Source organism: Oncorhynchus masou, chromosome 22 (assembly GCF_036934945.1).
Source record: "Oncorhynchus masou masou isolate Uvic2021 chromosome 22, UVic_Omas_1.1, whole genome shotgun sequence".
Lineage (NCBI taxonomy): Eukaryota > Metazoa > Chordata > Actinopteri > Salmoniformes > Salmonidae > Oncorhynchus > Oncorhynchus masou.
Genome location: NC_088233.1, coordinates 22248235 through 22275085, shown reverse-complemented (window position 1 = coordinate 22275085; position 26851 = coordinate 22248235). Strand labels below are relative to the sequence as shown.

The 26851-nt window shown below is 42.8% G+C and overlaps 1 protein-coding gene across 4 annotated transcripts in view; it reads left to right on the top strand.

The window, feature by feature from the left end:
• Positions 1-8111: 8111 nt before the first annotated feature.
• Positions 8112-26851, top strand: part of bmal2 (basic helix-loop-helix ARNT like 2) — a 28714-nt gene continuing 9974 nt past the window's right edge. Inside the window, exons 1-4 of one of the 4 annotated variants that reach the window (XM_064929636.1) lie at positions 8112-8387; positions 21973-22099; positions 22555-22608; positions 22719-22760. In XM_064929636.1, coding sequence (XP_064785708.1) covers positions 8330-8387; positions 21973-22099; positions 22555-22608; positions 22719-22760 — 281 coding nt within the window. In that variant the 5' untranslated portion in view covers positions 8112-8329. Of the gene's footprint in view, positions 8388-21972; positions 22100-22554; positions 22609-22718; positions 22810-26851 lie in introns of those variants that run through there. The other 3 variants (XM_064929637.1, XM_064929635.1, XM_064929638.1) reach the window with 3 other exon arrangements.

The window sequence follows — 26851 nt, the reverse complement described above, 5'->3', positions numbered from 1 at the left end:
AACTCCTAGCATGGAATGGGTCACGTCACCTTCAGGAGGTTCAGTGGGAAGAGAGATACATGGAGGGAGGGAGAGTGAAAGAATACAATCCACCACCTCAGTCAATATCTTCGCATGGTGAGCTTTGTGTGGGTGCAGTAGGAGTGAACAGCCCCCTTTGCTTTCCTCGCCTTCTGATGGCTCCACCAGATGTTGCGTGGAGGGGCTGGGGTACCTGTCTGCCTCCCCTCCTAAAGTCCACCCCCCGTTCCCTCATTAACTCCCAGCCCTCTAGCCCCACATCCTCAGCCAACCATGTTCATCTGATACCAACCTAGTGGATGAATGATTAAATATTGACAAGCTGCATTCAAAGAGAGACAAGAGTACCGTGGCTGCTGAGGTGTAACATAAGACTCAACTATAATCATGTTCCCGGTACACCACTCCCCATTCTTTGGCAGCTTTTCCATAGGACTATCATTTGGATTATCTGTCAGCAGCAACAGAGCTAGCTACCGGTGAGCTATTCAGACAGAGATACTGTAGCTAGCTATCGCCAGTGTCATACTGCTCTGCAGGTATACACTTACCTGCATGTGCATCTATTCAGTCACACCAAATGACACCTTTATGGGGATTCCCTAACTTCATGCTTATTTAACTGGTACAGGCCAAACCCCACCAGCCCACCTTTTTCCAGTGTCTCTCTGTATTTGCCGGGTCATTAAATATGCATGGGGATATTGAGATTTAAAAATGTATCGGTGGTGCACCGAGCTCTAGACTCTGTTTTACTAATGGGTTGCACCAGAGGGACGACTTGGGACAGTGCTGCGCGCGCGTGTGTCTCTGTGTGTGTTGTGAAAATGCCCTGCACCCACTTTTTCTGCAAGGACCCACTATCCAGACCCTCCAATTCGGTGGAAAGAACATTTAGTCTAAGAGGAAATTAGGGAATTCTGGATTTTGTTTCCTTGAGGTGGAGATGATGCTCTAGGAGTGTAATTCAGTATGGAGTTATCTGGGACAACATGATGATATGTTGGTTGTGGTTTCATATGATGGGTCATTGATAGGGCCATAGAACTAGGGCCTGGTGTGTTGTCTCACATCAGATAGAGCAACGACTCTTCACGTTTGCATTAATGTTCATTTGAGATGCGTCACATTAAAATGATGCCACCTGTCGGAGACAATGGGGTCCGGAGTGTACATTCAACTCCGTTGGGGTTCTTCTCTTTACACTTTCAGGAAAAGCCGTGCCTACCATCTAGTGGTTAGAAGGAGGTACAGGCCTAGACCATATCTATAATGAACTGATTGCTAAGTCTATAACCCCTTTATAGAAGGTGCATAATTTAAAGTGGTTCTCTAAGCAATATTGCTTCACCTCTTCTTTGTTAATAATTCCAGAGAGAAAAGAGTGTCTATCTATTTAATTTGGATATTATGTCTGCCTATTTCCATGTTAAAGCCTCAGCCCTCCATACAAGATACCTTAAGTTTAAATCCATCAAAACCTGCGCTGGATGAATGTGGAGGGCATTGGAGCTGTTGATGGTGGGTCATGGACAGCCATAACTAGACCAATGCCTCACTGTTGAACAGGAGCGTTTCTAGTAATATTCTAATGGGGGGACCAAGAACCAGTCATGGGTGGCCATGGAAATTCTGAAAATTGTATCAGAAATAGCATACAAAGGTGGCCAATAATCTTTCAGGAGGGGCTGGTGCCACCACGGCCCCCCTTCTGGCACCGCCCCTGCTGTTGAGTACATAGCTGTATACAGTAGAATAGATCACAAGCTGGAGGCGGTTGTCACTAGTTACAACAGCTACAAAGTAAAGATGGGCTATATTATAATACATTTATGAAAACAAAAATCAACTTTTTGGACTTAATTTAAGGTTATGCATAAGGTTAGCAGTGTGGTTAAGGTTAGGGTTAGGTATAAAATCAGATTTAAAAAAAATAAATTAAGAAATAGGCGGGGTTTATGACTTTGTGGCTGTGGTAGTGACGACTGCTGTAGGCTACGTTGACTCTCACAGCTCCGTGAAATCTGCGGCATTAAGCGACATTATTGGGTCTAAATGAGCAAAAAGCTTCAAAATAAAAGTTCTCAGCTTACTTGAACACAAGATAACAAATCGTAGTGTTTGAATGTTAAATGACGAGACAGAAGCATTGATGCGAGTAACCAGTCTTGTTCAGTACGTCACAATTACATCCGGGTATCTCAAGCACACCGGGAAAACACATGAGTTGCAGTAATTAACATTTACCAACAGATGGCATTACTGTGCCATCTTACACCCATAACATCTTCCCTTTAATAAAATAGGACAGGAGGTGTCAATTCACTAACAAAACAAACCTAGTAATCATTTCCAACATGAACAGCTTAGTATTTTTTTCCTTTTTTTCTCAGGTACAACAACACATTTTGATATTCTCTTCACTTCTATCTCTGTCTGTCAACAATCCCTGATGGGAAACCTACAGATTAAGTATTTTTGGTGGCTGGGACAGACGCCCGCAGCGTGAAAAGACAGGTGGCTTGTCTGCGAGGACTGCGGGTTCCCGCACAGGCGTGTCACCTGACTGTCTAAGGGGAGTATTGATGGGCGAAGGAGCGGCAGACCTGTGATCCCCTGGCTCTTCGCCCAGTGCCTCAGGCCCCATGTGACTTGCTGGGGTTCCGTATTTTGTCATGCGACCCCTTTGACCATCAGGGTTCTGAGTAGGTGCTGGCTCAGCAATCCGAAGGTCAACCCTGTTAGGACGGTACAGTGATCCATTCACTTCGACCAAGTAGGAGCGTGGTGCCACTTTCTGTACACAGGATCCGAGTCTCCAGAGGCCCGTCCGGTCCCCTGGTAGTGGCTTCATTCGCACCGTTTCACCCAGCCTGAGCTCAGGTAAGTCTTTTGCTGATTTGTCGTAGATGAACTTGGAGACCTGTCTTCTGTGACGTAGCTTCACCAGCACATCTGTCACCACACATGGCTCCAGAAGAGTGCTGGCTACTGGCAGAGCTGCTTTTAAGCTATTCATACCTTCTGTCTGGGTATAGTGACACTGCAGGATTGCTTTCCAGGCATCCTTTCCCTCTCGCAGAGCCTTTTTGCAGAGGTTCTTTGCTATTATTACTGCGGACTCCACCTTCCCATTAGCTTTTGGGTGTCGTGGTGATGAAGTGACGTGCTCGAATTCCCATCATGCAGCAAATGTTTTGATCGTTTTTGATCGTTGTCTCTGCTGAGAGGTCGGGGAGGAGGTCAATCTCCCAAAAGTCTGAGTAATGATTGACTACCGGCAGAAAGTCTTTGCCACTCTGCTGTAACAGATCTAGACTTACTATCTGCCAGGGGCGCATCGGTAGCTCGTGGGACATCATCGTCTCTCTCTGTTGCTCAATGGCATATTCATTGCAGATTGTGCATTTACTGACATAGTCTTTGATTTCACTCTGCATTCCCTGGCCAATACAGTGTGTCACGTGCTTGTCTGTACCAGGCCTCACCTCCTATGTGACTTGAGTGCACGCGGGCCAACATCTCAGGGCGCAGAGACCGGGGAATAACGACTCTCTGACACTTGAATATTACTCCGTTATGAACACTGAGCTCCTCTTTGACTGGCCAATATTCTCTGACGGCTAAAGCAGTTTCTTCCCTGCAGTCGGGCCAGCCCATCAGAATCACAGACCTCAATGCCTGGAGTTGCTCGTCCCTGTCTGTGTGCTGTCTGATTTGTATAAGGCGCTGGTCCGTAACATTGAGGTAGTCAGCCTGGTTGATGTGTTCAACATCCACTTGCTCTGTTTGTAAGCTGCACACTGCGTGTTGTTCATGCATGGAGCGTGTGTGTGTTCCTGATGCAGGCCAGTAGCATGCTCTGCAGTCGTTTTGGGGCATTCAGAAGAGGCTTGCTGAATATAGCAATAAGGGGCTTGTGATCTGTCTCTGTGGTAATATTGTGGCACCCATACAGGTAGTGGTGGAAGCGTTGGCATGCAAACACAATGCTGAGGCACTCCTTCTCTATCTGGGCATAGTTCTGCTCTGGTGGGGTGAGTGCCTTAGAGGCGAATGCCACAGGCTGGCCCTCCTGCATGAGGCAACAGCCAAGTCCATACTGGCTTGAGTCACTCTGAATCGTGACAGGTTTTGACACATTGTAGTATCGCAGTACAGGTGTCTGGGTGACCAGTTGTTTTATTTCCCTCACCGCTGCGTCATGTTTTGGGAGCCAATGCCAGATGGTGTCCTTGTCCATGAGCCTCCTCAGTGGCTCACACACTTCAGAGAGCCGCGGTAGGAATTTGGCCAGGTAGGTGACGAATCCGACAAAGCGCTGCACTCCCTTCACGTCAGATGGGTGGGGCATTACCAAGACAACCTTCACTTTATCAGGATCCGCCTTCAATCCGGTGGAGGACCAGATGTGCCCATGAAAGCAGACCTCTGGCACTTTAAACTGAAGCTTTTTTATGCTTAGCCTTAGCTTGACCTGTCTGCATCTGACCATCAGGGCCAGCAGCTTGGCATCATGGTCACATTCTGCCACCTCATCACTGTCCCCACAGCCCACTACGAGGATGTCATCTACTATGGGTTCCACGCCACTGAGTCCCATCAACAGCTCAAGCTGTTTCTGCTGATACACCTCTGGAGCCACGGAGACATCAAACGGAAGCTTCAACCAGCTCTTCCTGCCCCAGGGTGTCCAAAAGGTGGTCATGTAGCTGCTGGGCTCGTAGAGCTTGGGAGCTTGTAAAGAACATCCTCCAACGTGGGCATAATGTAATGTGAACGTCGCAGAGCCCGGTTGAGGTGTTTAGGATCAATGCATATCTGTAGCTTGTCTGGTTTCTTGACGATAACCATATTACTTATCCAGTCTATAGGCTCGGTGACAGATATGATGTGGCCATCTGCTTTGTATTTGTCAAGCTGAGCCTTCGTAGCTTCTTTCATGGCCACTGGTACATTGCGGGGTGCACACTGGACAGGCTGGATTGCTGCGTCCAACTCAAAGTGAACTTCCCCGGGAACTGACTCGACCGGAGCGTTGAAGACATCATAGTACTTGCTTAGGAGTGTCTCCTTGCTCAGGGACCCAGCCTGGACTTTGTCTATAATGTTAAGATCAGCTGGGATGGTGAAGTTAATAATCCCAAGGCGCTCGCATGTAGAACCTGACAGTAATGGCTGTTGACTGGCCTCAACTATTTCAAACTCAAGGGTGTGTTTCTGGCCACGTAAAACACACTCTGTCACAAACAGGCCTAAAGAGGTCATGAACTGGCCTGAATACAGTTTAAGCTTGGTGCTACTCTGTGTGAGTTTGTCTCTGTCTTTAAGGCTCATAACGTTGCATGTGGCCCCTGAATCTAGCTGGCATTGCTGTGGTTTATTATTAAGTAGTAGAGTGACAAACCACTTTTGTCCTTTTGCCCTCACTGCCCCTATGCACTTGCTAGCATATACATCCTCTGTGCTGCCGTTCCCTTCATCTGTGTCTGTTTCCATGGAGTGCACTTTACCCTCCTTTCTCTTGCTTTTCATGCAGACCCTTGCGAAGTGATTAGCTGTACCACAGGATTTGCATATTTTTCCATAGGCTGGGCAGTGTTCTTTTCCTCATCCATGAAAAATGCCACAATATCGGCATGTATTGGTGTTGTCTACTGCAGAGTTGGCTGTAGTATTAGCATTAGCTGTGGCAAAGGGGAATTTCTTTACTGGCTGCCTGAATGTAGCATTGACATTGTCCATATGTTGCCTTTCTAGCTCCATGGACCTTATCCGTATATCAGTAAGCTCTGCTGCACGGCATGTCTCCACTGCCAAGACCAGCGTCAGGTCACGTTCTCTCAGCAAACGTCTGCGGGTGCCTTCATCAGTTATGCCAAGCACAATCTTATCTCTGATCAGTTCATCTCTTAAAGCACCATAGTCACATGTAGCTGCCTTTTCCCTTAACCTAGTGACAAAGCTGTCAATAGACTCCCCGTCCTCCTGTTTGCAACAACCGAAAACATAACGCTCGTAGATTACGTTCTTTGCTGGCTTAAAGGAATGTTCAAGAGCATCAAGAATAACTGTAGCGTTACCTTGCTGAGCTGCTGTTAGGTTCAGGTTGTGTTTGTATACGTGTCGGCATTAATTTCCCATTATAGTCCTCAAAGTGGCAGCCACTACCTCATCATCCTTTTCCAGACGTCCCGTTGCTAGCGCATAGTCCTCCCATTCACCTCGAAACGTATCCCAGTTCGTGCTCCAATCCCCGCTGAGCTTCATAATGGTGATTCCTCAGTAAAAGGCACATGACAGCCCACTTGGATTGGTGGCAGCTAGAAAGCCTGTGACGACGACCACCGAATGCCGCCCGAACAAGGAGAGGCACCAACTTCAGAGGAAGTCGTGAGACCGTTGTTGGTGGCAGCATCCTGCTGTGTGGATGTTTTTCAGCGGCAGGTACTGGGAGACTAGTTAGGATTGATGGAAAGATGAACGGAGCAAAGTCCAGAGAGATCCTTGATGAACACCTGCTCCAGAGCGCTCAGGACCTCAGACTGGGGCGAAGGTTCACCTTCCAACAGGACAACAACCCTAAGCACACAGCCAAGACAATGCATGAGTGGCTTCAGGACAAGTCTCAATGTCATTTCCAGACATTGCCTTGACTTGCCTAGCCAGAGCCCGGACTTGAACCTGATCGATCATCTCTGGAAAGACCTGAAAATAGCTGTGCAGCGACACTCCCCATCCAACCTGACAAAGCTTGAGAGGATCTGCAGAGAAGAATGGGAGAAACTTCCCAAATACAGATGTGCAAGCTTGTAGCATCATACCCCAGAAGACTCAAGGCTGTAATCACTGCCAAAGGTGGTTCAATAAAGTACTGAGTAATGGGTCAGAATACCTCTGTGATATGTCAGGTTTTTATTTTTAGATATTTGCAAAACATTCTAAAAACCTGTTTTTGCTTTGTCATTATGGGGTATTGTGTGTAGATTGATGAGGGGGGAAACAATTGAATCAGTTTTAGAATAAGGCTTGAACATAACACAATTTGGAAAAATTCAAGGGGTCTAAATACTTTCCGATAGCACTGTATATAGAACTAACAGTACAGTAGCAAATAGCTGTAGACCTTTAGTTTAAATGGTACAGAAGCAAACATGTGTAGACTAATCAATCGATCACATTTATTTTTAAAAACTATTTACAGTGATTTACTGATACTTGGCCAAAAAACAACAAAAGGGCAAGCAATGCATATGCAGAAGCACAGTGGCTAAGAAAAGCTCCTCAGAAGGCAAGAACCTATGAAGGGCAATCTTCGTTTATTTATTTAAATAATATGTTATTTTTTTTCCTTCAATAAATGTATGCTTAAGTCACTTTAAACTATGATTTTGTGATTTTTAATCAGAAACATTTCCTGTAAATTAAGTAAAAACAATCCAGGGAAACTTTAATTCTGAAATTTAGCTCATGATCACGTCACCTAAATTTCGTAATATTCACTATAGACCTCGCCTATGGTTCGTTCAGCCACCCCTTTGGAAAAAATGAATGCGGAAAGAATAGGGGTTTGGAATAAACGCAGAAAATAAGGTCCGAGGTTAACACAGGTTTCGGATAGTATATACGCTTTGTTCTATGCCATTACAAGCATTTCGCTACACTCGCATTAACATCTGCTAACCATGTGTATGTGACAAATAAATTTGATTTATACCGTCAGTTAACATGACCTTTATGTGTTTTGTATTATTACATACATTCTTCAAATTTCACAAAAAGCGACATTAGCTCATAAAGATTGTCAAAGAACAAAACGTATCGCCTAAACCTGTGTTTACCACAATCATTAGTTTCGGTGTTTATTCCCCCCAAAACTACATTAATTTGCCTTATAGGCTTGGTCCAACGAACCATGGCAGAGTTATCGCTTATAAAAAGGCGCCATTACTATTTCTTTCTATGTCCTCTCTCACCCCGATTTAGAAAGAAAATCCGTGAAGAGCCGTGGTTTTTTAATGGGTGATTTGAGTGCAGTGATGCCTAACATACGAAACCATATTTGGCCAGACGGTGGATGGACGCTGTGTCTCCACTTCCGCATGTTCACGGATTTGTAGGTTACGTTGTGTCCCTATTACACCGTGTACTTTCCTTTCACGTTTTTGTCTCCCCGATCGCTCCACCCTTGGAAGAATAAATCAGTCAATTATACAACACACTGCCCCCTCTTCCCTCCACACTATCCAATACTACCGCCTTATCCACATGCATTGGAGTCTTGGGCCCCGGCGTACCGGCTCTAGCCATGTCGGCAAGGAATGCAGCGGCTGGCGGCGGTGACAGAACGACAGGGGAACATACAGGTAAATTACATTACAGGACACCCACTATATCTGGTAGCTTCTACTGGTTTAATTTTTTCGGCCTGTGTCGACTCGCAAGTGATTGCCCGTTCTAAAGTGGCCGCAGAGGGGTATGGGGAACTATGCAAACGTCTCAATGATTGGCCAAAGCTCCTCTGCGCCCTATCCAAAAGTAGGTCAGTAGATCAGTCGAGCAATCTTACACTACGGTATTCCTGTTGACAATGTAGCCAAATTAGGTAGCTGAGTAACTACTATGTATCGCCGTCGAGGTTTATGAATACTGTCGGCAACTGTAGCAAGAACACACGTCTAATAATACATGTTTCCTTGAATAGCTTAGCATAGTGCGCTATAGCCCGACCCACGGTAGGCTATGTTATGCTATGTTATTACATAGTAGTCAATAGGCCTCTATTGTCAACGTTAGGTACGAAATCTGCTACAATTCAGACAAAGCGATAAAAAATGATGTAGGCTTATGATTTGGGGTAATTTTTCTAAAGATACGCTGCAGCAATGAGAAAGATATGCATGTGGTTGATAAGCTAAAAGTTATACTTTTTATTTGATGGGCCTACATATAGGCCTATGTTATTCATCTTTGCAACGAAAGGCTATACCAAAAACAATAGCCTGATGTTTAGGCCATGGCCGTAGCCTAAATGGTATGGCTACTATTTGTCTTTGATTGCTACAAATGTAGAAAATACAACAGTTTTGGGTTGCATTTTGTGTTTGTTACTTGCACTAAATTGTGTGATTATATCACTGCCATTATTGATAAGTGTTAATTCAAGATGGCCTACTTCGTTTGTTACCGTTAACAAACAGTCCAATAACGAGTGTAACATTTATTTTGCAGAAAAACAACTTTTTCAATCATTATTGTATGCCTGATGACTGTGGTAAAGAGAGAGCCTAGTGGTTGTGCAAGCATAGTGCACTAGTGGCCTACATTGCCCTATACTATAGGCTATTTGTTGATAATACTTAAAAAACAACATGTATTTAGCCAAATATATTATTATATTAGGCCTAAACATAAATATGAGGCAAAGTTTTCCACATGTTTAAGCCCCTAATAGCTATGAATATACACACACAGACTGAACAGCTTCTATCTCAAGGCCATCCGCCTGTTAAATAGCCATCACTAGCACAGAGGCTGCTGCCTACATACAGACTTGAAATCATTAGCCACTTTAATAAATGGAATATTAGTCATTTTTTTAATAATGCCACTTTAATAATGTTTACATATCTTGCGTTACTCATGTAATATGTATATACTGTATTCTATACTATTCTACTGTATGTTAATCTATGCAGCTCTGATATTGCTCATCCATATATTTATTATTATTAATTCCATTCCTTGACTTAGATTTGTGTGTATTAGGTATTTTGTTGTGAAATTATTAGGTATTACTTGTTAGATATTGCTGCACTGTCGGAACTATAAGCACAAGCATTTCGCTACACCCGCAATAACATCTGCTAAACACGCGTATGTGACCAATACGATTTGATTTGAAATCACCAAAACAAAACAGTTTTTAAGGACTAGAGAAAATAATGATAGCATGGCCTGTATTTGGATTGTATTGACACTGTATGGTTTTTCGTCATCTGTATATTAGAAAAAATTCACTGTGTTCGATCATTTCATAAAGATGTTCCTTGTCTGTGTGTTATGGGCAGGCTGAGTGCTGAGGTGTGACAGTTATACAATAGGCCTATCTAGGTCAAACAGCAACTCTTCTAGGCCTGACTATGTTGTGCTCTCTCTCCCCTCAAGCTAGTCTCAGTAGGTCTCGTGCATTTATTTACAGAACTAAAACATTGTTTAGGCTACAATTCTCAACATTCATATGCTCTTAAACTGTAGTTTTGTTGACAAAGTTGTGGGGTGAATATGTTAGTTGAAGAGAAATCTGCCGCCTTGCCTGTCAGAGTAGCCTACATCATATCAAGACACATGGAGCCATTTTGCCTCCATACAATGGCTCAGAACCGTAATGGATGCTTGCACACACTGCATATGCTTTATCAAACAGCTATAGACACACACAGTCCTTGAGACCTATGGCAAGTGTCAAGCACAAGTTAGTATGAAATGTTGTCATCTAAAAACTGTCACTGGCTTTTTCCAGCCCGAATGCCAGGTTCGCTAATTTACCTATCTAACATCAGCTCACTTCCGCTGAGGTGGGAGGGGTGACAATATTTGAGGTGTGTCCTTAAAAACAAGGGCAAAAGTTACAATTTCATGGCGATCTAATGTGGAGTTGTATAAAAAGGTCTCAATGGTAATGCAGTTGATCATGGCATGGATTTTGAGAACAGAAGCACACAATAGTAGGGGCCGCAATGCAGGTGATTCCTATTGGTACAGGGGAGAGAGAGTAATGCAGTACCCTGGTGGACTGAAGGGTGTAGAGAAGCAGTGAAGAGTAGGAACAGTTCTTTCAGAATGTTGAAACGGTCCCATAATTACCAGCACCTGATTCAGAATTAACAAGCACAAGCAGTAGTAAGGAGGATCGTTAGGACAGCTAAGAGGGCGTATTGGTGCCGGTTCTGTGGAAACATAGGCAGGACCACTCCCATGGGAGAGGTACAGGGGATGAGTGGGATCAAAAGATATTGGGATCTCCCTGTGCTGATCAGTGATGAGTTTATTGCAGTGAGAGATATGGAGAAGTCAGCCCAGGCATTTGTGAAGGTGCACAGCTCAAACGATCTGACAGAAGTGGGGCAGCGTGGGAGAGAGAGGGTATGAGGAGAACATTCAGGGGTGCTGGATCAGAGCGAGATGGTGGGGGTACAGTGAATGGCCCTTTTACGTTGGCTGAGATGAAGAGAGCATTAGCTAAAGTTGGGGTAACATCTCCTGGGAAGGATGATTTAATTTTTTTAAATTTTACCTTTATTTAACCAGGCAAGTCAGTTAAGAACAAATTCTTATTTTCAATGACTGCTTGGGAACAGTGGGTTAACTGCCTGTTCAGGGGCAGAACGACAGATTTGTTCCTTGTCAGCTCGGGGGTTTGAACTCGCAACCTTCCGGTTACTAGTCCAACGCTCTAACCACTAGGCTACCCTGCCGCCCAATGATATGTGTTACATCATGATAGCTCATCTCAGTGACAAAACAATGCGGAAAGTATTGGGCCTTTACAATAAGGTGTGGCAGGAAGGGAAGCTGCCTGGAAGTTGGAAGCAGGCGGTAGTGGTGACAATACTGAAACCTGGGAAAGACCTTACTACTCTTTCAAGCCATAGGCTGATGGTGTTGACAGTTCACATACAGTGGGGCAAAAAAGTATTTAGTCAGGTGAGAGAGTTGGGGTTGTATGAGAGGGAAATTCTTGAATATATTCACAGATGGATCTAAGAACCATAAAACAGGGAGTAAAGGAGGAGCTTTTAGTTTATTTTGGCAATGACGAAAAGAGCAACGGCTCATTGTTTACACAATGGAGCTGTTGGCAATACTCTTGGTTGTGGAGTGGGTGGAGGAGGTGAGGCCAAACAGGGTAGTCATCTTCCCTGACTCCTGTGCAGCACTGATGAGCTTAAATTCATGTGTCTCAGAGCTGACAGGATGTATTGTATGAGGTTTTGCAGTGTTTGTATAGGGTGAACAGATGGGGTATTTGTGATGTTCCTCTGGGTACCAGCTCATGTGGGAGTAGAGGGGAATGAGGATATTATTGCCAAGCAGGCACTTAAACATCCTAATATTGAGATGGAATTGTCAATCAGTAAAGCAGAAGCCAAGGGATTAATAAGAACAGTGGTTAAAAATAAGTGGCAAGAGTTGTGGAAGACACCAGAATAAGATCCAGGAAAGGTGGGGGCAGGGAGGTCCTCAGGCTGAGAGAGAAGGGAGGAAAGTGTAGTCCCAAGGCTGAGACTGGAACACACAAGGCTAAATAGTACATTGAAAGTGGTGGGGAAATATCAGACTGGGAGGTGTGATTGTCAGGGGGAGATGGAGACTGTGGAACATGTTCTATTTCAGTGCCAGAAATATGTTCGAGAAAGGGATTGATTGTGATTAGATTTGGGGAGTATGGGGTTGAAGAGCCAAGCATAAGTGAACTACTGGGGAATTTTTCAGGGGGTGTAGTATTTAGTTATGTATTTTGTTTGCTTAGGGAGATGAGAATATTAGGTAGGATTTAAACATTCACTGTCTCTGGTCCTCACTCCAGTCCAGTTGGTGGCGGTAATACACCTTAAAGTTGGTTGCTAACCGGCAAATAAAATCCACAGAAGAAGAAGAGAGGAAGCACAGCCGATCCAGCAATAACTCGCAGTGCCCATGGAAGGAGAGATGTGCCTTTTGTGCTGGTGAATCTCGTATTTATATATAAAACATTTTTTTTACTGGTTTCTCCCCCATTTAGTTTAATTTGATTAACAACTAAGCATACCCTACCCTCCCCTTAATCAAGATTGGTTTAGCAGCATTGCATAGTTGTATTAGTTGTTGTTTTATCCGGGCCATTTATAGGCAAGTAGCCTATGAATAAAGGGGTTTTAAATGGTCTGAGTGCTTTGAAATACTTTTGGTCATGTAGTGTATGTGGACATCTGCTCGTCAAACATCTCATTCCAAAATCATGGGCGTTAATATGGAGTTGATCCGCTTTTGCTGCTTTAACAGCCTTCACTCTTCTGGGAAGGCTTTCCACTAGATGTTGGAACATTGCTACAGGGACTTGCTTCCATTCAGCTACAAGCATTAGTGAGGTCGGGCACTGATGCTGGGCGATTAGGCCTCGCTGGCAGTTGCCATTCCAAATCATCCCAAAGGTGTTCGATGGGGTTGCGGTCAAGGCTCTGTACAGACCAGTGAAGTTCTTCCACACCGATCTCGACAAACCATTTCTGTATGGACCTCACTTTGTGCACGGGGGCATTGTCATGCTGAAACAGAAAAGGGCCCTCCCCAAACTGTTGGGAAAGCACAGAATCAGTTAGAATGTGAATGTATGTTGTAGCGTTAAGATTACCCTTCACTGGAACTAAGGGGCCTAAACCATTAAAAACAGCCCCAGACCATTATTCCTCCTCCACCAAACTTTACAGTTGGCTCTATACATTTGGACAGGTACTGGTCTCCTGGCGTCCGCCAAACCCAGATTCGTCCGTTGAACTGCCAGATGGTGAAGCGTAATTCATCACTCCAGAGAACGCATTTCCACTACTCCAGAGTCCAAGGATGGTTAGCTTTACACCACTCCAGCTGACACTTTGCACCAATCCAGCTGACACTTTGCATTGCGTAAGCTGATCTTTGGCTTATGTCTGGCTGCTCGGCAATGGAAACCCGTTTCGTGAAGCTCACTATGAACAGTTATGTTGCTGAGGTTGCTTCCAGAGGCAGTTTGAAACTCTGTAGTCAGTGTTGCAACCGATGACAGGCGATTTTTACACGCTTTAGCACTCGTCGGTCCTGTTTTTGCTCCTAAACCTTTCCACTTCACAATAACAGCACTTAAAGTTGACCAGGGAATCTCTAGAAATGACGTGTTGGATAGGTGGCATCCTATGATGATGCCACGTTGAAAGTCACTGAGCTCTTCAGTAAGGCCATTCTACTGCCAATGTTTGTCTATGGAGATTGCATGGCTGTGTGCCCAACTTTATACACCTGTCAGCAACCGGTGTGGCAGAAATGGACAAATCCACTAATTTGAAGAGGTGTCATATATATATATTTTTTTTTTTAAAGTATGTGTATATATAAAAGTGTATGTGTGTGTGTGTGTGTGTGTATATATATATATATATATATATATATATACACAGTGCCTTGCGAAAGTATTCGGCCCCCTTGAACTTTGCGACCTTTTGCCACATTTCAGGCTTCAAACATAAAGATATAACACTGTATTTTTTTGTGAAGAATCAACAACAAGTGGGACACAATCATGAAGTGGAAAGACATTTATCAGGTATTTCAAACTTTTTTAACAAATCAAAAACTGAAAAATTGGGCGTGCAAAATTATTCAGCCCCTTTACTTTCATTGCAGCAAACTCTCTCCAGAAGTTCAGTGAGGATCTCTGAATGATCCAATGTTGACCTAAATGACTAATGATGATAAATACAATCCACCTGTGTGTAATCAAGTCTCCGTATAAATGCACCTGCACTGTGATAGTCTCAGAGGTCCGTTAAAAGCGCAGAGAGCATCATGAAGAACAAGGAACACACCAGGCAGGTCCGAGATACAGTTGTGAAGAAGTCTAAAGCCGGATTTGGATACAAAAAGATTTCCCAGTGAGTGGCCAAGCCCTCATCACATCTACAACTGGTTTATTAATCAAAACCCATCCTTTTCGCACCACCGCCAGCTATTTCCCTTATAATACCGGCTGTGAAAATAGCAAAAATATTTCTGGCACCTAGAGCCCCAGTGCTTAGATTTACCATTATGTTAGGTTTGTTAAAATAGAGCCTGTGATCTTTAGACAAGGTTAAAACGACCCTCTGTCAATAGCTGGTCAGACAGGAAGGTATTGTTTTCATATCCTTACAAAGGCATAATGACAAGGAATACAACTGTGGGAATAAACACAACTGTGGGAATAAACACAGACTATCTAAGACCTTGGTCCTGTGAATAACTGTGGCTAAAAAAGCTTTTGGTTACGTGACGATTAACCTTTAATAAATGTAAGTCAAAGGAATTGGGTTGTTTTGCAATTCTTTGTCTCTGGCTATGAAAGCTATGGTGTCGTTTTCATACGCTCTTTCTGGCCACACTGATGCCCACAGATGGAAACTGAGGGGGCAGTCAGGGTCATTTTTCTACAGTGTGTCCTAATGAACACGCCCCAGCGAGCCTCCGACTGACCTCAGCCAATGACGTCGTCATATAAAAATTGAATATTATTATTCATTTAAGGCAATTCTAGTTTTGATGTTTCTAAAGTAACAAAATAATTTATTGATCAGTGATTTATAGCCATGTCTATCAAGACCGAGGTCAAGACACTGTTCAGGTTTTCATGTGTGTCAAACACCTTTATTGCTCCTGAAGCACATAGCGAGGATGATTCCCCATGGCAACTGTCTATTTTGCAGTGCAAGACTTGTTGTGAGACGAATAGAAAAATAATTCAATAGAGCCTGTAATCTTTAGACAAGGTACAACACAGCCCTTAGCTGTTGTATATTTGCCAATAGCCTTATTGCTATTATAAACTGGTTACCCGTTTAGGTTACCCATTGGCAAATATACAACGGCTAAGGGCTGTGTTGTGCATATGAATAGCCCTATTGCTTCATTATTGCTTCATTAGACCACCCTTGTAGGCCTACACTGTTTTCGCATTAACACATGTTACCTGCATGTAGATTTATTTAACTAGGCAAGTCAGTGAAGAACAAATTCTTATTTTCAATGACAGCCTAGAAACAGTGGGTTAATCCCCTTGTTCAGGGGCAGAACAACCTTGTCAGCTCGGGGATTTGAACAACCTTTTGGTTACTAGTCCAACACTCTAACCACTAGGCTACGCTGCCGCCCCGATGATGATGATGCACTCTTTTTGACCCCCATTTTAGTGGATATACGTGTTTTAGCTGCTTAGGATCCTGGCTAATAATTAAATCCAGAAAGCAGTGGAAAGGGTAAATGTTCTGTAACATGGGAGTAATGCTATTTTCCTTGGAAATAACCTTAGCCTTGTGTTTAAGTCCCAGTGAGGTCAGTACCAGTCAAAAGATTGGACACATCTACTCATTCAAGGATTTTCTTTATTTGTACTATTTTCTACATCATAGAATACTAGTGAAGACATCACAACTATGAAATAACATGTGGAATCATATAGTAGCCAAAAAAGTGTAAAACAAATCAAAATATATTTTATGTTTGAGATTATTCAAAGTTGCCACTCTTTGCCTTGATGACAGCTTGGCACACTCTTGGCATTCTCTCAACCAGCTTCATGCGGAATGCTTTTGAAGGAGTTATGCTGAACACTTGTTGGCTGCTTTTCCTTCACTCTTTGGTCCAACTCATCCCAAACCATCTCAATTGTCTTGAGGTCGGTTGATTGTGGAGGCCAGGTCATCTGATGCAACACTCCATCACTCTCCTCCTTGGTCAAATAGCCCTTACACAGCCTGGAGGTGTGTTGAGTCATTGTCCTGTTGAAAACAAATTATATTCCCACTAAGCGCAAACCAAATGGGTTGGCATATCACTGCAGAATGCTGTGAAAACCATGCTGGTTAAGCACCATCACACCTCCTCCATGTTTCACGATGGGAACCACACATGCGGAGATCATCCGTTCACCTACTCTGCATCTCACAAAGACACTCAGTTGGAACAAAAAATCTCAAATTTGGACTCATCAGACCAAAGGACAGATTCCACCGGTCTGATGTTCATTGCTCGTGTTTCTTGGCCGAAGCAAGTCTCTTTCTTATTGATGTCCTTTAAGTAGTGGTTTCTTTGTAGCAATTCGACCATGAAGGCATGATTCATGCAATCAAATCAAATGTATTTATTTCGCCCTTCTTTGATCAGCTGATACATCAAAGTGCTGTACAGAAACCCAGCCTAAAACCCCAAACAGCAAGTAATGCAGGCGTAGAAGTACGGTGGCTAGGAAAAACTCCCTAGGAAGAAACCTAGAGAAGAACCAGGCTATGAGGGGTGGCCAGTCCTCTTCTGGCTGTACCGGATGGATATTAAGACAGAACATGGCCAAGATGTTTAAATGTTCATAAATGACCAGCAGGATCAAATAATAATAATCACAGTAATTGTCGAGGGTGCAACAAGTCAGCACCTCATGAGTAAATGTCAGTTGGCTTTTCAAAGCCGATCATTGAGAGTATCTCTACCGCTCCTGCTGTCCCTAGACTGAAAACAGCAGGTCCGGTGAACAGGTCAGGGTCCCATAGCCGCAGGCAGAACTGTTGAAACTGGAGCAGCAGCATGGCCAGGTGGACTGGGGACAGCAAGGAGTCATCATGCCAGGTAGTCCTGAGGCATGGTCCTAGGGCTCAGGTCCCCCGAGAGAGAGCGAATTAGAGAAAGCATACTTAAATTCACACAGGACAACGGATGAGAAATACTCCAGATATAACAGACTGACCCAAGCCCCCCGAGACACAAACTACTGCAGCATAAATACTGGAGGCTGAGACGGGAGGGATCAGGAGACACTGTGGCCCCACCCGATGATCCCCCTGGACAGGGCCAAACAGGCAGGATATAACCCCACCCACTTTGCCAAAGCACAGCCCCCACACTAGACGGATATCTTCAACACCAACTTACCATCCTGAGATAAGGCCCACAAAGATCTCCGCCACGGCACAACCCAAGGGGGTTGCCAACCCAGTCTCCTCTGAACAGTTGATGTTGAGATGTGCCTTGCTTGAACTCTGTGAAGCAGTTATTTGGGCTGCAGTCTGAGGTGCAGATAAGTTCATTAGAGTTATCCTCTGTAGCAGAGAACTCTGGATCCTCATGAGACAGTGTCGTCATAGCGCTTGATGGTTTTTGCGACTGCTCTTGAAGAAACTGTCAAAATTCTTGAGATTTTCCGCATTGATTGACCTTCATGTCTTAAAGTAATAATGGACTGTTGTTTCTCTTTGCTTATTTGTGCTGTTCTTGCCATAATATGGACTTGGTCTTTTAACAAAATATACCACCCTTACCTTCTCACAACACAAATGATTGGCTCAAACACATTAAGATGGGGGTAAAAATCCACAACTTCACTTTTATCAAGGCACACCTGTTAATTAAAATGCATTCCAGGTGACTACCTCATGTAGCTGTTTGAGAGAATGCCAAGAGGGTGCAAAGCTGTCATCAAGGCTACTTCGAATATTCTCAAATATAAAATATATTTTGTTTTGATTAACACTTTTTTGGGGTTACTTCCTGATTCCATATGTGTTATTTCATAGTTTTGATGTCTTCACTATTATTCTAGAAGGTAGAAAATACTACAAATAAAGAAAAACCCTTGAATGAGTAGGTGTGTCCGAACTTTTGACTGGTAGTGTGTGTATTTCAGCCTCGTGTTATCAATGCGCAGAGACGTCATTGAGTGTTTCCAGCATAGTGCTCAGTTGCGCACTCTTGTTTGTTATTTTTTATTAAAACAACCAATCTTCGTTAAATATAAATACCAAGATGTTTTTTGCATGGATTCCGCGATGTGGGTAACATTTAACAGCTGAGACCGCCATTTCTTGATCTGGAGTCCAGCTTTAACTGACAGGTTGAGGTCTGCTTAACAGAGCCACTAATCTGCTAGCTATCAAGCTAACAAAGTTAGTCCAAGATGAGTCTTACAATGTAGCCCTCTTTGTCTGGAGAAGTTAATGAACGGTTCCAGGGCTGCAGGAGCTGCATCTACTACACTTTTTTTTCGTGACAAAATGGATCACTCAAAGTTCCAATGCGGCAATTCTTTGCATGCCAAGGATTATAGGCTTGTGGTGTCTTCCTTGATCATGCAGGTCGCCAGCCTCCATAAAGACATTCAACAAGCACAGCACTTACACAAATGGCTGATTGGATGAGAAAGAATTATGATTTGGGGGGCTGTTTTGTTAGACTATATTGCGGCTTTTTACATTATCGATCACAGTTGAATGCTGGAAAATGTGTGTTATGGCTTTACATGCCCTGCTTGATTGTGGATAAAGAGTTACCTGTCTAACAGACCACAGTGTGTTCTTTAATGGAAGGCACTCTAACATAATCCAAGTAGAACCAGGAATTCCTCAGGGTAGCTGTCTAGGCCCCTTACTTTTTTCAATCTTTACTAACCGCATGCCACTGGCCTTGAGTAAAGCCAGTATGGCTATGTATGCGGATGACTCAATACTATACACGTCAGCTACTACAGCGACAGAAATGACTGCAACACTTAACAAATATTTGCATTTAGTTTTAGAATGGGTGGCAAGGAATAATTTGTCCTAAGTATTTCTAAAACTAAAAGCATTGTATTTGAGACAAACCATTCACTAAGCCCTTAACTTCAACTAAATCTTGTAAAAAAAAAAAATAATGTGGAAATTGAGCAAATTAAGGTGACTAAACTGCTTGGAGTAACCCTGGATTGTAAACTGTCATGGTCAAAACATATTGATACAACAGTAGCTAAAATTGGGAGAAGTCTGTTGATAATAAAGCGCTGCCCTACCTTAACAGCACTATCAACAAGGCAGGTCCTACAGTTGGACTACTGGTCAGTCATGTGGTCAGGTGCCACAAAGAGGGACATTCAAGGGCCAGCATGGCTGGCCCTTGACATTAATAATATATGTCAATCTCTCCTGTGTAGGAGAGATTTGATTTCATCACTACTTGAATTTGTGAGAGGTATTGACATGTTGAATTCATCGAGCTCTCTCTTTTTAAATGACTAGCACATAGCTTAGACACAAATGCATACCCCACAAGACATACCACCAGAGGTTTCTTCACAGTCCCCAAGTGTGGAACAGACTATGGAAGGTGCACTGCACTTTTTTTATTTACTTGTTAAACAATTTCTTTATCTGAGCAATTGTATTAGTATAAAATATACTTTTCTTGCGGCTACAATACAGCTCAGTATTAGTATTTGTTTTGTTGTTGGGGTAATAGCACCTTGGTATTCCCATCCCAACCTGGTCTCAGAGAATTTAGTCTTATTCTGTATGTAAATCTAAGATTACCCATTTAGAATGATATGTTATGAATTACAATTAGTATTAAATGTTACGTATTTGAAAAACGTACAATATGTCATGAAATTTCCAAATGTCCTATGTTACGAATTTCAGATAAGTGGCTAACATTAGCTAGCTTGCTAAAGTTAGGTTGGTGAGGAGTTAAGGTCAAGGTTAGTGGAAGGGTTAGCTAAAAGGGTTAGAGTTAGCTAACATGCTATGTACATTAGTTGCAAAATATAAAAAAAATAAGTAAGTAGATGCTAATTAGCATAAATGCTAAAGTTGTCCGTGACGATATTACATTTACATTTAAGTCATTTAGCAGACGCTCTTATCCAGAGCGACTTACAAATTGGATATTTGAAATCGCAACCTTTGTGTTGCTAGACGTTCGTGTTATACACCCACCCCGACCAACCACCTTACTTTTGTTTTTGCCTTATGTAACCATTTGTGGTTGTAACTTGATGGGGGTGTAGAGCGCCAGTCTAGTGGTATTTCAAGCCCTGGTATATGTAAAAAATAAGTAGTTCTGTCTGCTTCTGTAGTTTAATTATGCATTGTACTATGTACTTGTTTGCATGTATAGATTTGCTCACTTGATCTTTTGACAAATGCAATTAAAAAGAAGCCGTGTGTGTGTGTGTGTGTGTGTGTGTGTGTGTGTGTGTGTGTGCTCACCATTCACACGGATGATTGCTTGATCCCCGACACGTTTGTTTTGCTTTCTCACGTTTTTATTCATGCATTTTTCTGCGCAATGAACTTTTGGCCATTATGTTGTCCAAATTAACATCTATTTTTGCATTCAAGCTTCCATTTTGGATTTATTCCTCTTTTTTTTGACCGTGTACATGTCATCTCTTCCAGTATTCCAAATGTAATACCTACGCACCTGGAACAGATACTGTTTTGTATAAGTTTAAACGTGCCTACAAATATAAGCATTTGATTAGAATGTCAAGTAACTGCGAAGTGATTATTACAAAATAGGGTTTTAGATTCATAAGACCTCAATGAATCCCTCACCCTCCTACAACTGAATGTCCTTCCTCCTGTGTGACATCATAACCTACTTCTCATGTGAGTGAGCCCTGGACAGTAGGTTATGTGAGTGCAGGAAACTGATTCAGGACGAGCGTGTGTTAGTGAATGAATGGGATGGAGGGGTGCATGTTGCCTGAACATGGTCCCCTATCCAAAGGCCGGCAATCCCTCTACAGATCTTCAGTGGCGAGAGCAGAATTAAACATCAGATCTTGTAATGGGGTTATTTGGGTCTGTGGAACAGGCACTGTGTAATAGATAGGGGACAGGAGCTACGCTTGGCCTATCCTGCGTTATATTCCCCTTGCCTGGACCTGTCATGACCAGACACACGTGCACACTCACGCCAAGTGAGCAGGTTAGGGTCCGGTCTTTTACATTTGTCGTTTAGCAGACTCTTATCCAGAGCAACATGGAGTTAGTGCATTTATCTTAAGGGAGCTAGGTGAGCCAAACACATATCACAGTTATAGTAAGTAAAACCGTTCCTCAATAAAACAACTATCAGCAAAGTCGGTGCTAGTGAGGAAAGACAGATGGAAGTGTAAGCGCATGAAAGGCACAGCTGTTTCTTTCCCCCACGTCAGTGTTTTATATAGCCCGGTGCCAAACATCCTCTTAAATAGGCTACAACAAGCCTAAATAAAATTAAAATATACTGCTAGTACTAAGATATACCATACATCTGTTGGCAAATTCATTTTTTTTCCAGCCTGGATGACCAACACAGTTGTTCACCTACTGTTCTTAGGATTGTTTACTCAGATCTTTAATCCATTGTTAATGGATAGTGTGTGTGTGTTGGTTGTAGGGGATGTGTTGGTGGAGGGAAACCAAAGCCATTCTGTCTCTCTGCCCAGCTTGATGACCCCCACCTCAGCCGCTGGCATGACCTCAGGAATGGAACTGCCCCGGAAACGCAAGGGAAGCATGGACATGTAAGTGTGTTTGATTTAAACATATATCTGTGCCATTATCACATCCATCTTTTACAAGATTATTGGACACTATTTTCATTTAGTAAATAAAATGACAGTACAAAATTGTACAAATTGGTAAGTTTGTGGTGTTTGCGCTTCATGTGCCTGCTTGCGTCCGTTTTTTTCCTCCCTGGTGGTTTCATACCTCTCACTGTTTTGGATTTGCTGTGTGTGTGTCTGTGCATGTGGGTGTTTGAGTGAGAGACATGAGGACAAACCAGTGAAAGCACAGCGTCCTTCATTATCGATGCATCATGCAAACAACATCTTAACAGCATGTCCAGAGTCTAGACTGAAGTCAGGAGGACTTATGTTTGGTATCAGCCAGGCTAACTAGGCAGTGCAATTGGCTTTTTAAAACAGCAGATGTAATTGGTTTTGAGTTTAAATATAAGCATGCACTTTGTTCCCAGGGAAATCAAATCAGCCTCCAATCTGGTTGCAGATATGAAAGATGAAGAAGACCGGTACTGTTCAACAACTCTCAGGGCTCTGAGCGCTTTATTCAACACACATTATTAATTCACTAGACTGTAGATGTGATTTAATTTTAATATACTCTGTATCTCTCTTACAGATCTGAAGGGGAGGACTCTCAGGCTAAAATCAAATGCTTCAGGTATCTGGGTTACTCATTGACCACAAACTGGCAACTTTTTTGGTGTTATGTGAGTTTAAGTAAGATAGGATATTCATCTTATACATATAACCTCCATGTAATTATCATGTAATAGTCTAGTAAATGCATGCAGTTATGGATGGATAATAAAATATGACTTTATGGGTGAAATACAGTATATCCAAAAACTTGGTGAATGACCTACAACCAAGGTTTACAGTGCCTTCAGAAATGATTTTCACCCCTTGACTTTTCCACATTTTACATCCTGAATTTAAAATTGATTAAATTGAGATTTGTTGTCACTGGCCTACACACAGTACCCCATAATGTCAAAGTGGAACTATGTTTTCACATTTGTTTAACTAATTAATTAAACATTTCAATCTGAAATGTCTTGAGTGAGTGAGCATTTATTTGCGTAAAGCTGAGTCAGTAAATATTCAACCCCTTTGCTTACAGCTGCAGTATGTAACTTTTTGGGTGACGCGACCAAATTCAATTAGAAATGTGAGTTATAGATCTTACATTCTCATTGAAATAAAGTCTAAGAAGCGTTATATTTGTTTTATGTCCTCGATTTCTATGCTTCCTATTCTTGAGTTTCGTTTTGGTTCTTTTACTTTCGGTTTTGTACACCAGCTTCCTAACAGCTGAAAATACAATATTTTTGGTTATGGAAAATATTGTACAATGACACTATATTATACTTGCTTCTTTTGTCTCAAACTCAAATTAGCCAAACTTTTTGAATTTTAGCAACCTGGAAATGGCGGAGCGATTTCTGCATAGTGCACCTTTTGAACAAGTCACATAAGTTGCATGGACTCACTCTGTGTGCAATAATAGAGTTAAACATGATTTTTGAATGACTACCTAATCTCTGTACTGAACACACATGATTATCTGTAAGGTCCCTCGGTCAAGCAGTGAATTTCAAACTTCTATTCAACCACAAAGACCAGGGAGGTTTTCGTATTTTTTAATTTTTTATTTCACCTTCATTTAACCAGGTAGGCAAGTTGAGAACAAGTTCTCATTAACAATTGCTACCTGGCCAAGATAAAGCAAAGCAGTTCGGCACATACAACAACACATAGTTACACATGGAGTAAAACAAACATACAGTCAATAATACAGTAGAAATATGTCTATATACAATGTAAGCAAGTGAGGTGAGAAGGGAGGTAAAGGCAAAAAAAGGCCATGGTAGCAAGTAAAACACTGGAATGGTTGATTTGCAGTGGAAGAATGTGCAAAGTAGAGAGAAATAATGGGGTGCAAAGGAGCAAAATAAATACATACAGTAGGGAAAGAGGTAGTTGTTTGGGCTAAATTATAGATGGGCTATGTACAGATGCAGTAATCTGTGAGTTGCTCTGACAGCTGGTGCTTAAAGCTAGTGAGGGAGATAAGTGTTTCCAGTTTCAGAGCTTTTTGTAGTTTGTTCCAGTCATTGGCAGCAGAGAACTGGAACGAGACGCGGCCAAAGGAAGAATTGGTTTTGGGGGTGGCCAGAGAGATATACCTGCTGGAGACCGTGCTACAGGTGGGTGCTGCTATGGTGACCAGCGAGCTGAGATAAGGGGCGACTTTACCTAGCAGGGTCTAGTAGATGACATGGAGCCAGTGGGTTTGGCGACGAGAGCGTACAGGTCGCAGTGGTGGGTAGTATGTGGGGCTGGCACTGTGATAGACTGCATCCAATTTATTGAATAGGGCATTGGAGGCTATTTTGTAAATGACATCGCTGAAGTCGAGGATTGGTAGGATGGTCAGTTTTACAAGGGTATGTTTGGCAGCATGAGTGAAGGATGCTTTGTTACGAAATAGGAAGCCAATTCTAGATTTAACTTTTGGATTGTAGATGTTTGATGTGAGTCTAGAAGGAGAGTTTACAGTCTAACCAGACACCTAGGTATTTGTAGTTGTCCACATATTCTGAGTCCGAGCCTTCCAGAGTAGTGATGTTGGACAGGCGGGCAGGTGCTGGCAGCGATCGGTTGAAGAGCATGCATTTAGTTTTACTTGTATTTAATAGCAATTGGAGGCCACAGAGTTGTATGGCATTGAAGCTCACCTGGGGGGTTGTTAACACCGTGTCCAAAGAAGGGCCAGAAGTATACAGAATGGTGTCGTCTGCGTAGAGGTGTATCAGAGACTCACCAGCAGCAAGAGCGACATCATTGATGTATACAGTGCCTTGGTAGATTAAAAAATGTCACTTTGGATGGTTTATCAATACACCCAGTCACTACAAAGATACAGGCTTCCTTCCTAAGTCAGTTGTCTGAGAGGAAGGACACCGTTAAGGGATTTCACCATGAGGCCAATAGTGACTTTAAGACAGTTTGAGTTAATGGCTGTGATAGGAGAAAACTGAGGACGGATCAACATTCAAATCAAACTTTATTTGTCACATGCGCCGAATACAAGTGTAGACCTTACAGTGAAATGCTTACTTACAAGCCCTTAACCAACAGTGCAGTTAAAGAAAGAGTTAAGAAAATATTTACCAAATAAACTAAAGTAAAAAGTAACTACAGCCCCGTCGATGTTAATGGGGACTTGTTTGGCCCAACTTTTCCTGTAGTCTACGATCAGCTCCTTTGTCTTGCTCACATTGAGGGAGAGGTTGTTGTCCTGGCACCACACTGCCAGGTCTGACCCGCCTCCCTATAGGCGGTCACATCGTTGTCAGTGATCAGGCCCACCACTGTTGCGTCATCAGCAAACTTAATGATGGTGTTGGGAGTCGTGCTTGGCCATGCAGTCGTGGTTGAACAGGGAGTACAGGAAGGGACTAAGTATACACCCCTGAGGGGCCTCAGTGTTGAGGATCAGCGTGGCAAACGTGTTGTTGACAACAGGATGCTGTTGATGTGAGCCATGACCAGCCTTACAAAGCACTTCATGGCAACTGACGTGAGTGCTACGGGGTGGTAATCATTTAGGCAGGTTACCTTCGCTTCCTTGGGCACAGGGACTATGGTGGTCTGCTTGGAATATGTAGGTATTACAGACTCGGTCAGGGAGAGGTTGAAAATGTCAGTGAAGACACTTGCCAGTTGTTCCGTGCATGCTTTGAGTACACGTCCTGGTAATCCGTCTGGCCCCATGGCTTTGTGAATGTTAACTTGTTTAAATTTCTTGCGCACATCGGCTGCCAAGAGCGTTATCACACAGTCGTCCAGATCAGCTGGTGCTCCCATGCATGCTTCATTGTTGCTTGCCTCTGAGCCTACAAGGCATTTTAGCTCGTCTGGTAGGCTCGCGTCACTGGGCAGCTCGCTTCTGGGTTTCCCATTGTAGTTACTCCAAAATATTAACTTAATTGACAGAGTGAAAAGGAAGTCTGTACAGAATAAATATATTCCAAAACATGAATCCTGTTTGCAACAAGGCACTAAAGTAATACTGCAAATAATGAGGCAAAGCAATTAACTTTTTGTCCTGAATAGAAAGCGTTATGTTTGAGGCCAATACTTCACATTACGGAGTACCACACTCTACATTTTCAAGCATAGTGGTGGCTGCATCATGTTATGGGTATGCTTGTAATCATAAAGGACTGGGGAGTTTTTCACGATTAAAAAAACAAACATAATGGCGCCTAAACAGTCAATCCTAGAAGAAAACTTGCTTGTCTGCTTTCCATCAGGCACTGGGAGATTAAGTCACCTTTCAGCAAGACAATAACGTAAAACACAGAAGTTGCTTACTAGGAAGATGGTGAATGTTCCTGAGTGGCCGAGGTTACAGTTTTGACTTAAATTTACTTGAAAATCTACGGCAAAACCTGAAAATGGTTGTCTAGCAATGATCAACAACCAATTTGACAGAATTTGAAGAATTTTGGAAAGAATAATTGGAGAATGTTGCGGGTGTGGATAGATCTTAGACTTACCCAGATAGACTCACAGCTGTAATCGCAGCCAAAGGTGCTTCTACAAAGTATTTACTCAGGTATGAATACTTATGTAAAATCTGATATTTCATTTTCAATACATTTGCAAAAATGTCTGAACATGTTTTCACCTTGTCATTATGGGGTATTGTGTGTAGATGGGAGTGAGAAAAAAATCTATTTA